The sequence below is a fragment of the Mobula hypostoma genome, chromosome 1 (genome assembly GCF_963921235.1).
Source record: "Mobula hypostoma chromosome 1, sMobHyp1.1, whole genome shotgun sequence".
NCBI lineage: Eukaryota > Metazoa > Chordata > Chondrichthyes > Myliobatiformes > Myliobatidae > Mobula > Mobula hypostoma.
In genome coordinates, this window is record NC_086097.1 from 140812390 (window position 1) to 140828900 (window position 16511).

Below are 16511 nucleotides of genomic sequence, written 5' to 3' on the forward strand. Positions count from 1 at the left end.
GAAATGGAGGCACACTAATATCCTTACAGGAAGGTTTGCTAGAGCTGCATGAGTGGGGTGGGCAGAATTAAACTAGAGTGGGAGGGGTATGTGAACCAGAGTGCCAGAACAGATAGTGGACAGCTTGTGGAGACAGATGTTTTTAAGACATCAGACACCCCTCAGGAATCAACAGGTTGAGTAATATTCTGAGCTGCATGTATTTCAATGCAACAAATATTGTAGCAAAGGCAAATGAGTTCAGGGCATGGAAAAACACATCGAACTATGATATCCTAGCCATTAGTAAGGGTTTCAGGATGTCAGGACCGGCAGCCAAATCTTCTGGGTTCCGTTGTTTTACTGAACGAGAGGGATTAAAGGGGAGGGGTGGCGTTGCCAGTCATGGGAAATGTCAAGGCAGTGTTCAGTCAAGAAAGACTGGAGAACTTGTCAAGTGAGGATTTATGGGTGAAATTGAGGAATAAGAAACGTATGATCAGTTTAATGGGGCCATATTATAGACCACCCAACAGTCCGCGAGGAACAAATCCGTAGAGAGATCGCAGATTGTTACGAGAAACATAAGGTTGTTATAGTCGATGATTTTAACTTTCCATATATTGATTGGGACTCTCATACTGTCCCAATGGGAGACTGCGAGATACTTGATCTTCTTTCAGGGAATGAGACGGGGCAGGTGAAAGAAGTTAGTGTAGGAGAACACTTTGCATTTATTGATCACAACGCGAATAGGTACAAAGTAATTATGGAAAAAGATAGGTCTGGTCCGTGGATTGAGATTCTAAATTGGGGAAAGGCTAATTTTGATGATATCAGAAAGGATCTGGCAAGTATGGATTGGGACAGGCTGTTTTCTGGCAAAGATAATCCAGGTAAGTCGATGGCCTTCAAAAGTGAAATTCTAAGATTACAAAGCTCGTATGTGCCTGTCAGAATAAAAGGTAAAGTTAACAATTGTAGGAAACCTTGGTTTTCAAGAAATATGGAAGCCCTGTTTAAAAAAAAAACAGAAGGTGTCTTGCAGGTAGGAACAGATGAGGTACTTATGTAGTATAGGGAATGCAAGAGAATTCTCAATGAAAAAAAAACAGGAGCCTTGAAGAATGCATAGAATGCATGAGATTGTCTTAGCAGACAAACTGAAGAGTTTCCTAAAGGATGGGCACAGAGTCTTTAGAAGTCAGGCAAAGCAACAGCGACATCATGGACCCTACACAGATTGCAATGGAGGAACTGTTTGCTGTCTTGAGGCAAATTAGGGTGAATAAATCCCCAGGGACTGATAAGGAATTCCTTGGAACCCTGTGGGAGGCAAGTGCACAAATTGTAGGGGCCGTTGCAGAGTTATTTAGATCATCCTCAGCGATAGGTGACAAACCGGAAATCTGGAGGACAGCCAATGTTGTTCTGCTGTTTAAGAAAGGCTCTATGTAGAAACCAGGAAATTACGAGTTGGTGAGCCTGATATTAGCAGTGGGAAATGTTTGGCAATTATTCTAAGGGACCGGATATATGAGTATTTGGATATATATGCACTGATTAGGCACAGTCAGGATGGCTTTCTTCATGCTGGTCGTGCCTAACCAAACGCAGAAGTTTTCGAGGAGGTTACCAGGAATGCTGATGAAAGCAAGACAGTGGATGTTGTCTACATGGACTTTAGTAAGTCAGTTGACAAGGTCCCGCGTGGGAGACTGGCCATGAAGGATCAGTTGTTAGGCATTCAAAGTGAGGTAGCAAATTCGTTTAGACATTGGCTTTGTGAGAGAAGCAAGATAGCAGTAGTAGATGGTTACCCCTCTGACTGGAGACCTTTGACTAGTGGCGTGTCAGAGGGAGCGATGCTAGGTCTGCTGATTGTCATCTATTGAAATGATCTGAATGTTAATGTGGTCAATTGGATCAGCAAATTTGCAGATGACAGCAAGGTTCAGAGTGTTTTGAACAGTGAGAAAGATTCTTAGAGCTTGTAGCGGGAACTGCACCAGCTGAAAAGTGGGCGTAAAAAATGGCAGATGGAATATAGTGCAGACAAGTGCGAGGTGTTGCACTTCGGAAACACCAGCATAGTCAGCACTAACAGAGTGAGCGTAGGGCACTGAGGAGTGCAGCAGACAAAGGCAACTGGGAATACATGCCCCGACTTCATTGACAGCGGCATTATAGGTTGATAGGGGCATAAAGAAAACATTTGGTACATTGGTCTTCATAGATCAATGTATTGAGTACAGGAGTTGGGATGTTATGTTCAAGTTGTATAAGACGTTGACAGAGCCTAATTTGGAGTATTGTGTGCAGGTAATAAGGTTGACGAAGTGCAATGAAGAAATTACCAAGATGTTGCCAGGACTGGAGAACCTGAGTTAAAAGGAAAGATTGAACAGGTTAGGACTTTATTCCTTGGAACGGAGAAGATGGAGGGTGGGAGATTTGATAGAGGTATACAAAATTATGAAGGGTATATATATATATATAGGCCCTTTTCCACTGAGGTTCGTTGGGACTACAGCTAGAGGTCATGGGTTTACTCTGCAAAGTGAAAGGTTTAAGAGGAAGATCAGGGAAATTTCGTTTCACAGAGATCGATCTCGGTGTGGAACGCACTGCCAGCTCAAGTGATGCATGCGAGCTCGATTTCGACGTTTAAGAGAAGTTTGGCTAGGTATATGGTTTCAGGGCTATGGAGGGTATGGTCTGGGGGCAGATCGATGGAATCAGACGTTTAAATGGTTCGGCACGGACTAGGTGGGTTGAAGGGCATGTTTCTGTGCTGTAAGTTTTTTATGTCTCTATGACTGACCAATTTCATTTCCTTTGGATCATGCCTTGGATTTGTCCATTGACTGGAGATGCCCAGGGTGCGCGAAGGGTGGAGTTTAATCTAACAAATGACAATGGATGCTCGGTTTCAATCTGCCTTTGATCGTCTTGATGAAGCGGCTGGTAACAGCATGGAGTGGCTGACGGTGTCGCCAGAATCCTCTCCTACAGAACTAGAACCTGTATCAGAAATGAACATCATTCTGCGGACTTTAGTCATCAGTAGGTGACGAGACAACTGCCGCCATCGGCAGGGTGCAGTGCTCAACAAAAGCAAAAACTTTGATATAAATGAGTAGCTTCAAACCTAGTAACCACGCAAACAGTACATTGAAACAGTTACATTTATATGACTCCTTGATGCAATAAGTTTCCAATAGGTGTTTCACGGGAATGCAATTTAAAATATGTTAAGAAGTCAGTAAAATGAGACTGGGCGTCAATTTCGTGCATCAACGTAACATAAATTATTAAGGTCTGGAAGTTATTCAATGGCGAAAGGATTAAATACAGAAGCAGCTGTATTCACTTCTTCAGATTTTCTCGACACACCAGGAGACAAGGAAACGGCATCGGAAGAAGAACTGAAGGACGAGTCCACCAGGCCCGCAGTCCTGGCCCAGCAGTCAATACTATCATTGCTAACATGCCCCAGGCCTCGGCACCTCCTCTATACCAGAGCCCCATGACTCTCAGGTCTCCGATTCCTGCATTCGTTATACTGCACAGATACAAGCCCTACTTGACCACGCTTTTAATGGCCAGTGGGAGTGTTGTCAACAGTAAGGAAAACTATTTAAGTTTGTAGCAGGATCTAGAGCAGTTGGAAAATGGACGGGAAAAATGGAAGGTGAAATTTAATGTAGTCAAGTGTGTGGTGTTGCACTTCGGTAGGATCAACAAAGGCAGGTCTTTCAGAGTGAGCAGCTGGGCACCAAGAAGTGTGGCAGACAAACGTATATCGGGATACAGGTCCATAATTCATTGAAAGTGGTGTCACAGCTAGATATGGCTATAAAAATATTTTCGGGACTTTGGCCTTCATAAATCAAAGTATTGAGTACAAGAGATGGGATGTTATGTTAAAGTTGTATAAGATGTTGATGAGGCTTAATATGGAGTATTGCGTGCAGGTTTGGTCACCTGTCTGCAAGTAAGACGTAATGAGGTTGAATAAATGCAGAGAAAAATCACCAGGATGTTGACAGGAGTAGAGAACCTGAGTTATAAGGAAAGATTGAATAAGTTAGGACTTTATTCCTTGTAACTGAGAAGATGGAAGGGAGATTTGATAGACCTATACAAAATTATGAAGGATATATATAGGACTTTCCACTGAAGTTCGGTGGGACTACAATTAATGGTGATGGATTAAGGGCGAAAGGTGAAAAGTTTAAGAGGAACATCAGAGGAAACTCCTTCATTCAAAATTTCATGAGGTTGCGGAACGAACTGCCGGCGTAAGTGGTGCATCTCAGGTCAGTTTCAAAGTTTAAGAGATTGGTACATCGTTTTCAGGGGTATGAAGGGCGATGGTCCGGGTGCATGTCGATAGAAGTGGACAGTTTCAATGGTTCTGCACGGACTAGATGGGTCGAAGGGCATGTTTCTGTGCTGTAGTTTTCTATGTCTTTATGACTGATCAATTTCATGTCCTTCCGATCAGGCCTTGGGATTGTCTATTCACTGGAGGTACACAGGGTGCAAGAAGGGTGGAGTTTAATCTAACAAATGAGAATGGACGCTCGGTTTCAATCTGCCTTTGATCGTCTTGATGGAACAATGGAGGGAATGGCTGGTAACAGCCTGGAGTGGCTGAAGGTGTCGCCAGGATCCTCTCTGAGAGAACCAGAAACTGAATCAGAAACAAACATCATTCTGCGGGCTTCAGTCATCAGTCGGTGGCGAGACCAGTGCCGCCATGGGCAGGGTGCAGTGCAGAACAAAAGCAGAAACTTTGATATAAATGAGTCGCTTCAAACCTAGTGACCACATAAACAATACATTTATGCTATTACATTTATATGATGTCCTTGATGCAGTAAGATTCCAGTAGGAGTTCCACGGGAATGCAATTTAAAATTTGCCAAGAAGTCAGTAAAATGAGAATCTGCGTCCAGTACTTCTTCAATTTCGTGTTTCAAAGTAAAATAAATTATTAAAGACTGGAAGTTATTCAATGGCGAAAGGATTAAATGGCAAGCAGTTGTATTCACTTCACCAGATTTCATCGACGCACCAGGACACAATGAAATGATACCGGAAGAGGAGCAGAAGGACGAGGCTACCAGGCCGACAGTCCTGCCCCAGTATTCAATATGTTCATAGCTAATATGCCCCAGGCCTTAGCTCCTCCGCTTTACTAGAGCCCCATGGCCCTCAGGTCTCCGAATCCTGCATTCATTATACTGGACAGATACAGGCCCTTTAGTCCCACTCGTCAAAAGTTTCAATGGCCAGTAGGAAAGAAGCAAATTTAGGTCGAAATTTCAGACATGCATCTACAAACGCTCAATGGCCCAGGGTCCAGAAATCCATTGAGTATCGCTTCCCTCTGCCAGAAGCTGTAAATTTCTCCCACTTCAATTTTATTGAAGTTTTGTCTTCTGGGCTGCAAGTTATCGTGATATAAATGAACAAGATATTCAAAGTGGATGGAAACGTTGACCGGGGGAGGGGGGAGGGGGGCGGGGGGCGAGTCCACATTCCATCAGGGAGACTTTTAGCAGCTCTGTAGACATTGTGGGGGGGGGGGGGGTGGTCATTGATATCAATGGCGCTGAAGTAGGAATCAGCTGAGAGGGTGGAGCAAGGCGAGGGGAAACTCAGCATTCCATCAGGCACAAGTTAGCACTCCTCCTAACCCAATGTATTCCGCACACTGTACTGTTCAGTAACAGGGTGAAACCGCAGGCGCCACTACTTCATTTGGAATTTGATGGGATTTGGCGTGTCAGCAGAGACTCCTACAATAGATTTACAGATATACCACGGAGAATATTCAGCTTGTATGGAATCTGCAATTCTAGACGTCGTACAGTGTTGTCGATTCAACCAGCCCCCTCACGGGCACAACCATCCCCGCCATCGAAGACAGTTTAAGAGGCAGTGCTTCAAGAAGGGGGCATTCATTATTAAAGACCCTCACCATCCGGGACACCATTCGCGTTCATACCATCAGGAAGAGGCACAAGAGTCTAATTATCCACATTCCATATTTTAACAACCGTTTCTTCCCCTCCGGAATCAGATTTCTGAAGGGCCCATGAGACAAACGTCTTCTTTTATTTATTATTTTTGTAGCTGATACTGATGTTTCTGTCTTGCACTGTTCTACTGTCGGAAAGCAACACATTTCGCGATTTACGCCTGTGGTAATAAGCCTGACTCTCTTTCTGGTTCACCAACAGGGCGCAGAGCTGAACGAGAATTGACGTGAAGGCGGCGCTCGGGATCTAGCAACCACGCAAAAGAGAAATATTGCTTGGATTGCTGTGTATTTCCATAATATTCTGGTCCTGTTTAAGATAAAGATCAGTTTGTGGAAACGGGACCGAGGGGCCAAGTGACATTGAGGGATATTCAAGGAAACCTCTCCAAATTATGAAAGGAAGAAATAAACTGGGGCGTGCCCCACCCCTGACACCCGCCCCCTAAGAAAGGCGGCGCTATCAGTCTCATGTAAATAAGTGATTTGGACACGGTTCGGGGTAGGAGCTGAGGCGGGTTCAGCCCCGACAACAAAAGCTGATAAACTGCGCTTCCTCTCAGATTCCAAACACTGACCCGGCGCAACAAGCATGTGGCAGGGTCCCTGGTTCGTGGTGCTGCTTTTCAGCTGTGCGTTACCAACCCCTCTTCAACTTTTATCGCTCCTTCCCGCCGCGCGGATTCTTTTACCGTTTCTGCTCTTTTTGCAGGTAGAAGTGTGGCTCAGACCCTGACCCAGCCCCAGCTATCGATTACAACGTTTGCCGGGAAAAGCGAGCTTATTCGGTGTCAAGTGAAAGGAGACTCCGTAAGCAGCAGTAAACCCCTTCACTGGTACCAACAGAAACCCGGAAAGCCGCTCCAAAGGATACTCTACTATGGGGATAGTGTAACGCGGGATTCGGAATTCGGGCCATCCTTCAATGCCTTAAAGATTTCAGATTCCGAAGTGTACCTCAGAGTCGCGGTTAACACTGACAGCGCCGCCACCTATTACTGCGCCTTTTGGGTTTACACAGTACGTAACAGAAAGCAAACATCGCACAAAAAGCTCGACGAGCAGCCAGTCAAATGGAACCGTTGATCTGGAGGATGCAGCGACCCCCAGTTAGAATTGCACTTATCCATGTCTGCCAGAGTTGGTGTTTGCTCAAGAGGCAGGGACAGAAGCAGTTGCTTCTACATGTCCGCAATTACATTGGAAAGAAGGAAAGTTTTCTGCTGTAGTTACGGGGTTGCAGCCTTGTCTTTGCTCGCTCCTGGGTCTCCCCCCTGTGGAAGCTATGGCAAGGGATTCTGTCATCAGAAACACGCCGCGTGGCCTGGTTGCCGGTGCGGCAGGGATACTGTACCTGCATACTCCGTCTCCGGGAGATGCTGATCTCCTGGTGTGGTGAGCTGAGCGTTAACCACTTCCCAATCCCTGAACTTCCTCCTCCCAAACGGGAACTACGAGCAACAGATAGTCGGGATGACATGTGCATCTTGGTACCAATTCACTCTTTGGTGCGGATTGCACGTAATTTCTGATTCTGTTTCAGATTTATTTATCACATGTTAAAGAGTCAGCACAACATCATGGGCCGAAGGGTCTATATTGTGCTATACTATTCTCTTTTCCATAACATGGAAAGTCCTCACCGAGAGTACTTTCAGTACTCTTGATACTCTCGGCAATTCTTCCGGAGTTTTAGAATACGGAGAACCACTGCTTTATGGGCGATGGTAGGTCGCAATCAAGAAGATGCTTCCTCGACAGTTTGACTTTAGACGAGGCAACATTGTGGGACCTGGAGCCAAAGTGGAGAACACTCACATTTATGCCATTCTGCTGCTGACTGTGTCTGTGAGGTATGAGCTACCCAAGCATTGTGATAGTGGAACCTGGCGTTTGACTGTAAGTAATCTAAGTTGACTAGGCACTTCTTCATATGGCATCGGAGTGATATGATTCACATATTGCAGGAAATCTGGACTAACTTGACCTGGGATGCGTGCTGGAGTGCACTCAGCAGGAACTTGCAGCACGGTCATGGGCATCGTACAGGTTGCATAGGAATTCAGTTCTGAATTTCTTCACGTGGTATTAATAAAGTATGGAGAGCACTGGATTCAGCAAACGCTTTGAGACAAGACAATATTCTGACTGCTGTAATGATCACCTGTGGTGAAGAACCGGCTTTGTCTTTGGCCACACACATCAAAGTTGCTGGTGAACGCAGCAGGCCAGGCAGCATCTGTAGGAAGAGGTGCAGTCGACGTTTCAGGCCGAGACCCTTCGTCAGAGTCCTGACGAAGTCCTGACAAAGGGTCTTGGCCTGAAACGTCGACTGCACCTCTTCCTACAGATGCTGCCTGGCCTGCTGCGTTCAACAGCAACTTTGATGTGTGTTGCTTGAATTTCCAGCATCTGCAGAATTCCTGTCGTTTGTCTTTGGCCAGACTGCTTTCATACAGTTACAGCATTGACCCATTCATTGGAAAGGTTCGTTCAACGAGAACGTAGTGATTAACACTGCGCAATTACCACTCAGGGCGTCGGAGTTTGGAGTTGAATTCTGGCGCTGTACGCAAGGTGTCTCTGTAGATCATCCCCATAGAATGCATGGATTTTCCCCGGGTACTTCGGTTTCCTCTCACTGTCCAAAGACATACCGAGTAGGTTAACTGATCATTGTAAATTGTCCCATGATTAGGTTAGGGTTCATCGAGGTTGTCAGGGGTCGCTGCGGCGGCGTGACTTGAAGGGCCGGAAGGGCATAATCTGCACTGTATCGCTAAATAAACAAGTAAAATTGCCTAGTGATGTCCTGTTCATATAAAGCCGGGCAAATCCAATCTGGCTATTTACAACACAAAACAGGGCCCAAAGAACTGTACTCTAAGGACGAGGTGAGAGAGATCTGTTTTTCATAACAGGACAGTATTTGGTTTATTGTAGCTCACAGGAGCCCTGAGAAAAACTCGAGTCAATGGGCATTAGGTGGAGAACACTCTAAGGACTGGGGTAACAAATCACAGAAAGGAGGGAGGTTTGAAGTCTTTTCCTAGACTGTACATTTTCAGTTGCTTCATTAATAAACTTCCTACGTTATCACAAGTGTGCAGACAATGACAATCTCCAGCTGTCACAATGGGGGCGCTGGTAGCGGACACAAATGCAAGACACAGACACTGAAGTACAAGGAACAGGACTTGACTAGAGTAGGGATGTGACAGGATACAGACAAGGTGCAGGGACAAGAACGCAGACTTGGGCTAGGACATGGACTAGACACAGGGAACCCGGACAAGGAACTATGAACTACGAGCCTGGGCTTGAACTCCGAGCCAGAGACTGGACAAGGACCCAGGACCTGGGTCTTGCCTCGGGCTTGGACCCCAGAACTAGGCAACGACATGACGTGGCGACAGGACAGGACGTGGCTGGGTTCTTGGCTCTTGAATCTTGAGGCTGGGTCTTGAGTCTTGAGGCTTGAGGCTGGGGTCTTGAGTCTTGAAGCTTGAGGCTGGAGGCTGGTAAGTCAGAGGCTGGAGCTCGGAGACAGACTTGGAACTGTACATCAACATAGAACCGGGACTTATACTTGGACAAGCCAGGACTCAACTTTATCTCTACACCAAGGTGGGACAGGACCATCCGTCGGGTAACGGCAGAACGACCGGACTTACCCAACAGAGGAAAAGACAAGACAAGGCAGGTCCCCCCCCCCCCCCCCAAGGCAACGGCAGAACGGCCTGACTTACCCACGGAGGCGAGGACAAGACAAGACAAGACAGACCCCCCCCGCAAGGCAACGGCAGAACGGCCTGACTTAGCCCACGTAAGCGAGGACAAGAAGAGACAAACACCAAAGAACGACAGACAGCTCCATCTCTGCTATGGAAACAGCCGGTTCCCTACTTGGCTCGGAGTGGCTGACAGCCACTCAGCTGTCCCGGGAAAAGGCCAAATCCATACCGCAAAGACGGCTCCGACTACCGACAGCAAGGCTCCATGAAGCGATGGTTCTCCAAAGTGGCCTAAAGATGACAAGTAGCCGCTCTAGCCTTCCAGCAGCAGATTGCTCCCAGGGAATCTTGACAAGACGAACCAGCAGCCCACAGTCGACCCCAAGGCCACTTATATTCCAAACCCCAAAATGGGAATCAGGTGCCTATGATTAACTCAACCAAAACAAGGGACAGCTGGAAGACCCAGAGTCCTGAGTCCATGGACCGGACTGTGAACCGGAATGCGGACATAAGGGACCGGACCATGACACCAGCAAGTGTTTACAATTAACTGCCCTTGATATTCAGTGACTGGAAGTACAACCGGACCAGCCACACAAACTTTGAGACAACACATATGGCCGCAGAAAAATAATTTCAGTGTTCTATGTGGTGACACTGATTATGAATTTTACTTTGAACCTTGGGTTTTGAATGTGGCCAGGTATTCTGGGGCAAACAACACACTTCCTGACATTTCAAAGACTTTCCATTGTCTGTGAAGCTACTTCGGGGTGTTATGACGTTCTTTCCATTTAATTGCATGTGTTTGGCTCAACGCCATCCAAAACAAAGCTGCTCCGTTCATGAACAACAACTAACTGCCCTGAAGATTCATTCTTGTTACCAGCTACACTGATTATTTGTAAACATCCAGGCTACTAATTGCAGTGCAATTACTTACCCAGGTTCCTCTGACAGCACCTCTCAAACTCACAGTCTATCACCAAGAAAGAGAACACCAGCTATTGCTACTGTTGCGATTCACATATCATCCATGTTATGCCATGGTTAAATGTGTCCATAACAATTTTCTCAAATAACATGTAGATTGCCTCACTAAAGAGTGATGCAGCATGGTAACGTACTGGTTGGCATTATGTTTTATTCCCGCAGCTGCCTGTAAGGAATTTATACTTTCTCCACTTTCCTCCGGGTGTTCCGATTTCCCCCCACTTTCCAACACGTACCGGTTGGTAGGTTAGTTGGTCACTGTAAGTTGTCCCGTGATTAGCAAAGGATTAAATCGGCGATTTCTCGCAGGGCCGGTAGGTCTATTGCGCGCTATATCTCAAAAAGTAAAAAAGAGAGGGATCTGCTGTTCGAAAATTGGGCAACGCATATGACTGCTGTGGGGTGCAGGGCTATGGCACATTGCAATCACTGACTATCAGTTTTTAGATGACTTTAGAAAAAGGACTGGTCATCTAATTAAAGTCCTAAACTGGTGTAAGGCTAATTTTGAAGGCATTAGACGTGATTCTGCAGAAGTTGATTGGGAGAAGCTGTTTGTAGGTATGGGAAGTGGCAGGCTCTGTAAGTGTAATATGGAGGGTTCAGGGACAGTATAAGGCAAGAGAGTAGAATTAGGCCATTTAGCCAATCGAGTCTGCTCCCCATTACATTATGGTTGATATATTATCCCTTCTCAATACGTTTTCCTGACTTCTCCCCGTAACCTTTGATATCCTTACTAATCAAGAACGTATCAACCAACCATTGCTTTAAATATACCCAGTCAGATTGATGGCCAAGGCTGGCAGCATTATGGAACCCTAGTTGATGAGGAAAATTGAGGGTTTCTTCTGGAATAAGGAGGCATATATCGTGTATTATCTTTTGGGATCAAGTGAATCGCTTGTGCCGGATAATAGACATACCAGTACACTTGAGAGGAAAATCAGAAGGACAAATGTATCAGATCGTTTTGGAAGACGAAGTAAAGGGGAATCCTAAGGTAGTCCATAACTCTATCAAAAACAAAAAGGTAACAGAACGATAGTGGAGTCACAGGAGATGGGGCGAGATCTTAAATGAATATTTCTTTTCTGAAATTACTGTCTTGAAATATATCCACATTACAAAGGGGAAGGTACTGACAGTCTTAAAATGCATCAAGGTGGATACATTCGCAAGGGCAGACAAATTGCATTCTATAACACTATAGAAATGCAGGGAGAGGCAGGGTAGCCTGGTAGTTAACACAAAGCTTTACAGTACTGTACAGGTGACCATGCACGGAGTTTGTACGCTCCCTAGATGCTCCACTTTCCTTTCCTCTCATATTCCGAAGACCTACTGATTGGTAGCTTAAGTGGTCGTTGCAAATTGTCTTGTGATCAGGCTGAGAATAAATCAGAGGGGCGAGCTCGAAGAAGCGGCCGCGGCTGGAGGCCGACACGACCTCGGGCTCGATTTCGGCGGGGGCGGCGGCGGGCGGTGCCAAGGCATCCAGCGAGAACAAACTGCAGGAGAGGCTGTACTCGGTGCTGTCGCAAGCTGGAAGAAGGTGGAGGTGCATAGCCACCAGCCCCGGATTCGGGACGGCGTCCACTGACTGACTGACTGAAATCGGAGGATTGCTGGGTGACGTATCTCAATAAACAAACAAGAAAACGAATTGTTGGGGACCTGGCAAAGATATTTCTATAACTGTTAGCCACAGGTGAGGTAACAAGGGTATCGGATGGCTACTGTCGTGTTTGATTGAGATGTGTTGTAAGGACAGATTTGGGAACTACAGGGTGGGGGGGGGGGGAGGGGAGGGCGAGCCTAAAATCAGTGGCGGGAGATTTACAAGAAGATGTGGGATACCCCAGGATTTGGGATTGAAACGGCTCATCAGGAAAAATCAGCATGAGATTGTGTTTTGGGTATCATGTCAAGAATTACATTTTTTTTAGGAGATGACCAAGACAATCAACGAGAGCACGGTGGTACAAAATGACTGCATTGATTTTAGCAAATTTAACAAGGCTCTGCATGGTAAACTGGTCCAGAAGATGAGATGACATGCGATTAAGAGTGGACGAACCAGTTGCATTCAGATTTAGCCTGTTGTTAAGAGTCAAAATATGGAGTATGGTCGTGGAACCTGCGATGATTGGTGTTCCACAGGGATCATGCTGGGTCCACGGCCGTTCGTTACCCAGAGACGTGCATTAATAACATGGACGATAATGTAGTCAGCATGTTTAGTAAGTTTGTGAATGAAATCAAACTCAGCGGTGTAGCGGACAGTGAAGACGGCTCCTTGAGATTACAATAGGATCTATGTAGATCGTCTGGGATAATTGGCCAGGGAATAGCAGATGCAATAACAAAGTTTAAAAACGTTTAGACAGGTTACAATAGGAAGGTTTAGAGAGCAATATCGGTCTAACGCAGGCAAATAGGACTACCGCTGCTCAATATGGAGGAGTTGTGCAGAAAGGCCCGCTTCCATGCTGTGCATTCAACTAATCCATGAGTCTATCCTGGGTAAATAAATTTATTTGGAGATTAGAGGAATTGAAAGACAGGAAAGTGGAGCTAAACTTGAAGATCAGCCATGATCTTTATGAACCAGGAACACGAGGATGGACGGACTAATCCGCTCCCATTTCCCCTTCTTTGATGTCCTCATCTCTGTGGCGTGCCGCGTCAACCCTCAGAATCTGAAGCGAGATCGTTGTAATCGCTCAGCGGGTCAAGCATCACGTATCCCTCGCTCTGGAGGTTTCGGAGCTTTGAAAGATCTGGCACAAATGAGGGAGAAAATGAGTGACAAGACAATGCGATAGGAATGCCGGAGGCAGAGCGAAGTCAGGAAGGCAATAAAAGCACAACTAACGGCGAAAGTCACTTCTCTCCCGGATACTTCCATCCTCGTCTATGGGAAGTCGAGAGAAAGGAGGTTGCATAATTTTCAATGTGGCACCTTATATAATCTAAAGTTCTACATCCTCACACTGGCGACAGAAACCACTGCTGTTGGCTCTCTCTGATGGGAAAAGGAAGGACGAATGAAAGTGAAAATGAAGGTAAAGGTGAAGGCCACACTGCGCAGCCGCTGAAACAACCTGCCTGTATCCGGACAGATGCTGATTTCATCTAACGAGGCCCTGAGAGGAACCAGTCCCCCGGAAATTTCACCGCCGCATCATGTCGCTCTGTTCACTGCTTACCACCCTGGCGCTTTCCCTCGGTAAGTATGTCCACCACCGCTCCAGCTTTTTCCTTCACGACAGCGTGGCTTCAGTGTATTTTATTTGCAGCTGGATATCTGGCCGAGGAATTGAAGATGTCTCACATTTCAATCACGAAGCCCGAGACGACGACGGTGAAGATACTGTGCGAGGTAAGGGCACTCGATGACATCCACTGGTACCAGCAACTCGCTAACCAGGCACCCAGAAGGATCCTGCGCTTTAGCAAAGGTCGAACGGAGCGGGATCCGGGAGTGTCCGCCAAGTTCTCAGCCGAGGGCAGTGACCCTTTCTTCTCTCTTGTGATTGACAACATCGCCCTGACAGATGCCGCCATCTATTACTGTGCCCGCTGGGTCGGCACAGTGTGAAGCGGCGGCAGAAAGGCGATACAAAAACCCCAGTCTCTCCTACCGCTCGACTGTTTCACCAGGGAAAGGAAACTTCATGGCATTGACCGCAGATGGAGGCAACGTTCCCACTAAACAAAAGGAATGTAATTCTATTCAGGGATCCAGTGCTGAAGCGGGAAGCGGCACGTGGTGCAGAAAACACAGGTGCGGCAGGTCTTCAGAACAGCTGACGGAAGATAGTTGTTTATTACAAGCGCAATTTACTACAAAGTTAGCGAAGTTATACCCTGTGTACGGAGTCACACCTGGAATATCGTGTCCAGAATTGGTCCGGTCATGTAAGGATGTCAATTATCTAGAAGCAGTTCACAGAGGGTTCATGGGAACGATGAAAAAGGGATGGACAGGCCAGACTCATATCTACTGCAGTTTTGAATAGTAAAAGGGATCTTAATTAAAACGTACTGTTCGCTGATGAATGTAGACAGTGAGGCGTGTAGAGGATGTTTCCATTCGTACAAGAGCCTAGAATGGGAGTCAGTGTTGAATGGTTGTTGTCCATTAACGAGGGAGATGAAGAGAGGGGTTTCTCTCGAAAGTCTGTGACTTCTGGGAGCTCTTGAGTAAACATGGTCTTTGAATAATTTGAAGGCAGAGGGAGATTAGTTATAGATAAGCGAGAGCGTGAAGGTTTACCGCGAGTAGTCGGAATGAAGAATTGAGTGTGTATCTTACCGAGGCATAATGGGAAGCTACAGCGACGGGTGACTTCAGGCAGAGACGCCAGGTGTGCGTGGACAAGAATTCACCTCGGGGTCACACTCGACTTCCTGCGGACAGCGGCTGGGTTGGGTTTCTGGGTCACGTGGGGGGGTGAGATCCGGATTGAAATTCAGCGCCGAGTCTGAACAGTAAAGGACAGGTCGTGACGTCATCGCGCCAAAAGGAAGCAGCAGTTTGCGGCTTCGAGAAGGAGTGAAGCGGTCGGCGGGATCTCAGTCACCTGGATCAACGCGACGCTCTGTCTCCCCAACATGAAGGTGTTGCTGACCGTCATTTTATTGACCTGCTTTCTCGGTCAGTGTTTCTTCATTTTAATCCCCGTTTTCTTTCGCCATTCGTCACCGCACTGTGGAATGATTCAATCACGTTGTATTATTTTCTCCGACAGGTAAAGTAGCGCTTCAGATATTGACACAGGCTCAATTATCGATTACCAGGGCTCCGACAGAACCTGTGCACTTTTACTGTGATATTCAACAAGTCGACTTTGCGGAAGCTGTTATACATTGGTACCGGCAGAGGCCGGGTCAAGGCCTGCAGCGGCTATTGTATTTTAAGAGTTCATCGGACACTCAGAGGGATGTGTCTGACGAACGATTAATTGCGAGCAAAGTACCTGAGACTCAATCGTGCACTCTGCTCTTGCCGAATATAAACAAGGATGATTCCGGCACCTACTACTGCGCTTACTGGTACACAGTGGCCAAATGCGAAGGGAAGCCAGTACATAAACCCATCGGGTACCTTGTGCATAACGTGTTCACTGGTTCCACACCAAGTAACAGGTGTTGTGCCTCACGCTCTCCGCGAACACCTGCGTTTAACGAATACTATTCGTTGTTTTAAACCGCTGTGCAATTTGCATTTTACTTCATAGCTACGCTGAATAAAGCTGTTTGGATAAATTTGCGATGGACTGTACACATGGATCCAAATTTCATGAATGAATACGAGCCAAGAGCCTGAAAACCTACTAACGTTCAGAGAAAACCCGGTCGCGTGATCACAATGACCCAAAACTTCATTCCAATTGTCCTTGATCTGAGCTCGGGTTATGGACTTGTACAGAACGCAAACCGGTCATTCGGGTCATTTTCTAACCTGCATTTATCCCATTCGCCTGCCTTTCAGAGTTATCTAGCACGGAAACGTCCTTCTTCCCAAGTCATTCATTGTGACGATCACTATAGCTGTGTGCACATGATTTTATATACCTCTATATCTCTTCCAAAGCCTCCTACACTCTGGGGGCTAAATCCCAAATCTATCAGAAATGAATACCATACTCTAAACTACAGGGGAAAATCTTCAGATGCTGGAATTCCAAACCAATCAGGACAGAAACTTCAGCTGTTTATTTCTTCCGCATAGATGCTGTCTG

General features: G+C 46.3%; 3 gene segments (V, D, J or C); all 3 read left to right on the forward strand.

Moving 5' to 3' along the window:
* Positions 1-6544: 6544 nt before the first annotated feature.
* LOC134344542 (Ig kappa chain V region 3315-like) lies at positions 6545-7117 on the forward strand. The segment is given in 2 exon segments: positions 6545-6663; positions 6744-7117. Coding segments are annotated over 2 exon segments (414 nt in total).
* A 6829-nt stretch (positions 7118-13946) lies between these two features.
* LOC134344586 (Ig kappa chain V-VI region J539-like) lies at positions 13947-14365 on the forward strand. The segment is given in 2 exon segments: positions 13947-13993; positions 14064-14365. Coding segments are annotated over 2 exon segments (345 nt in total).
* Positions 14366-15291: 926 nt separating this feature from the next.
* Positions 15292-15976, forward strand: LOC134344654 (probable non-functional T cell receptor gamma variable 10). The segment is given in 2 exon segments: positions 15292-15424; positions 15519-15976. Coding segments are annotated over 2 exon segments (501 nt in total).
* The last annotated feature ends 535 nt before the right edge of the window (positions 15977-16511 follow it).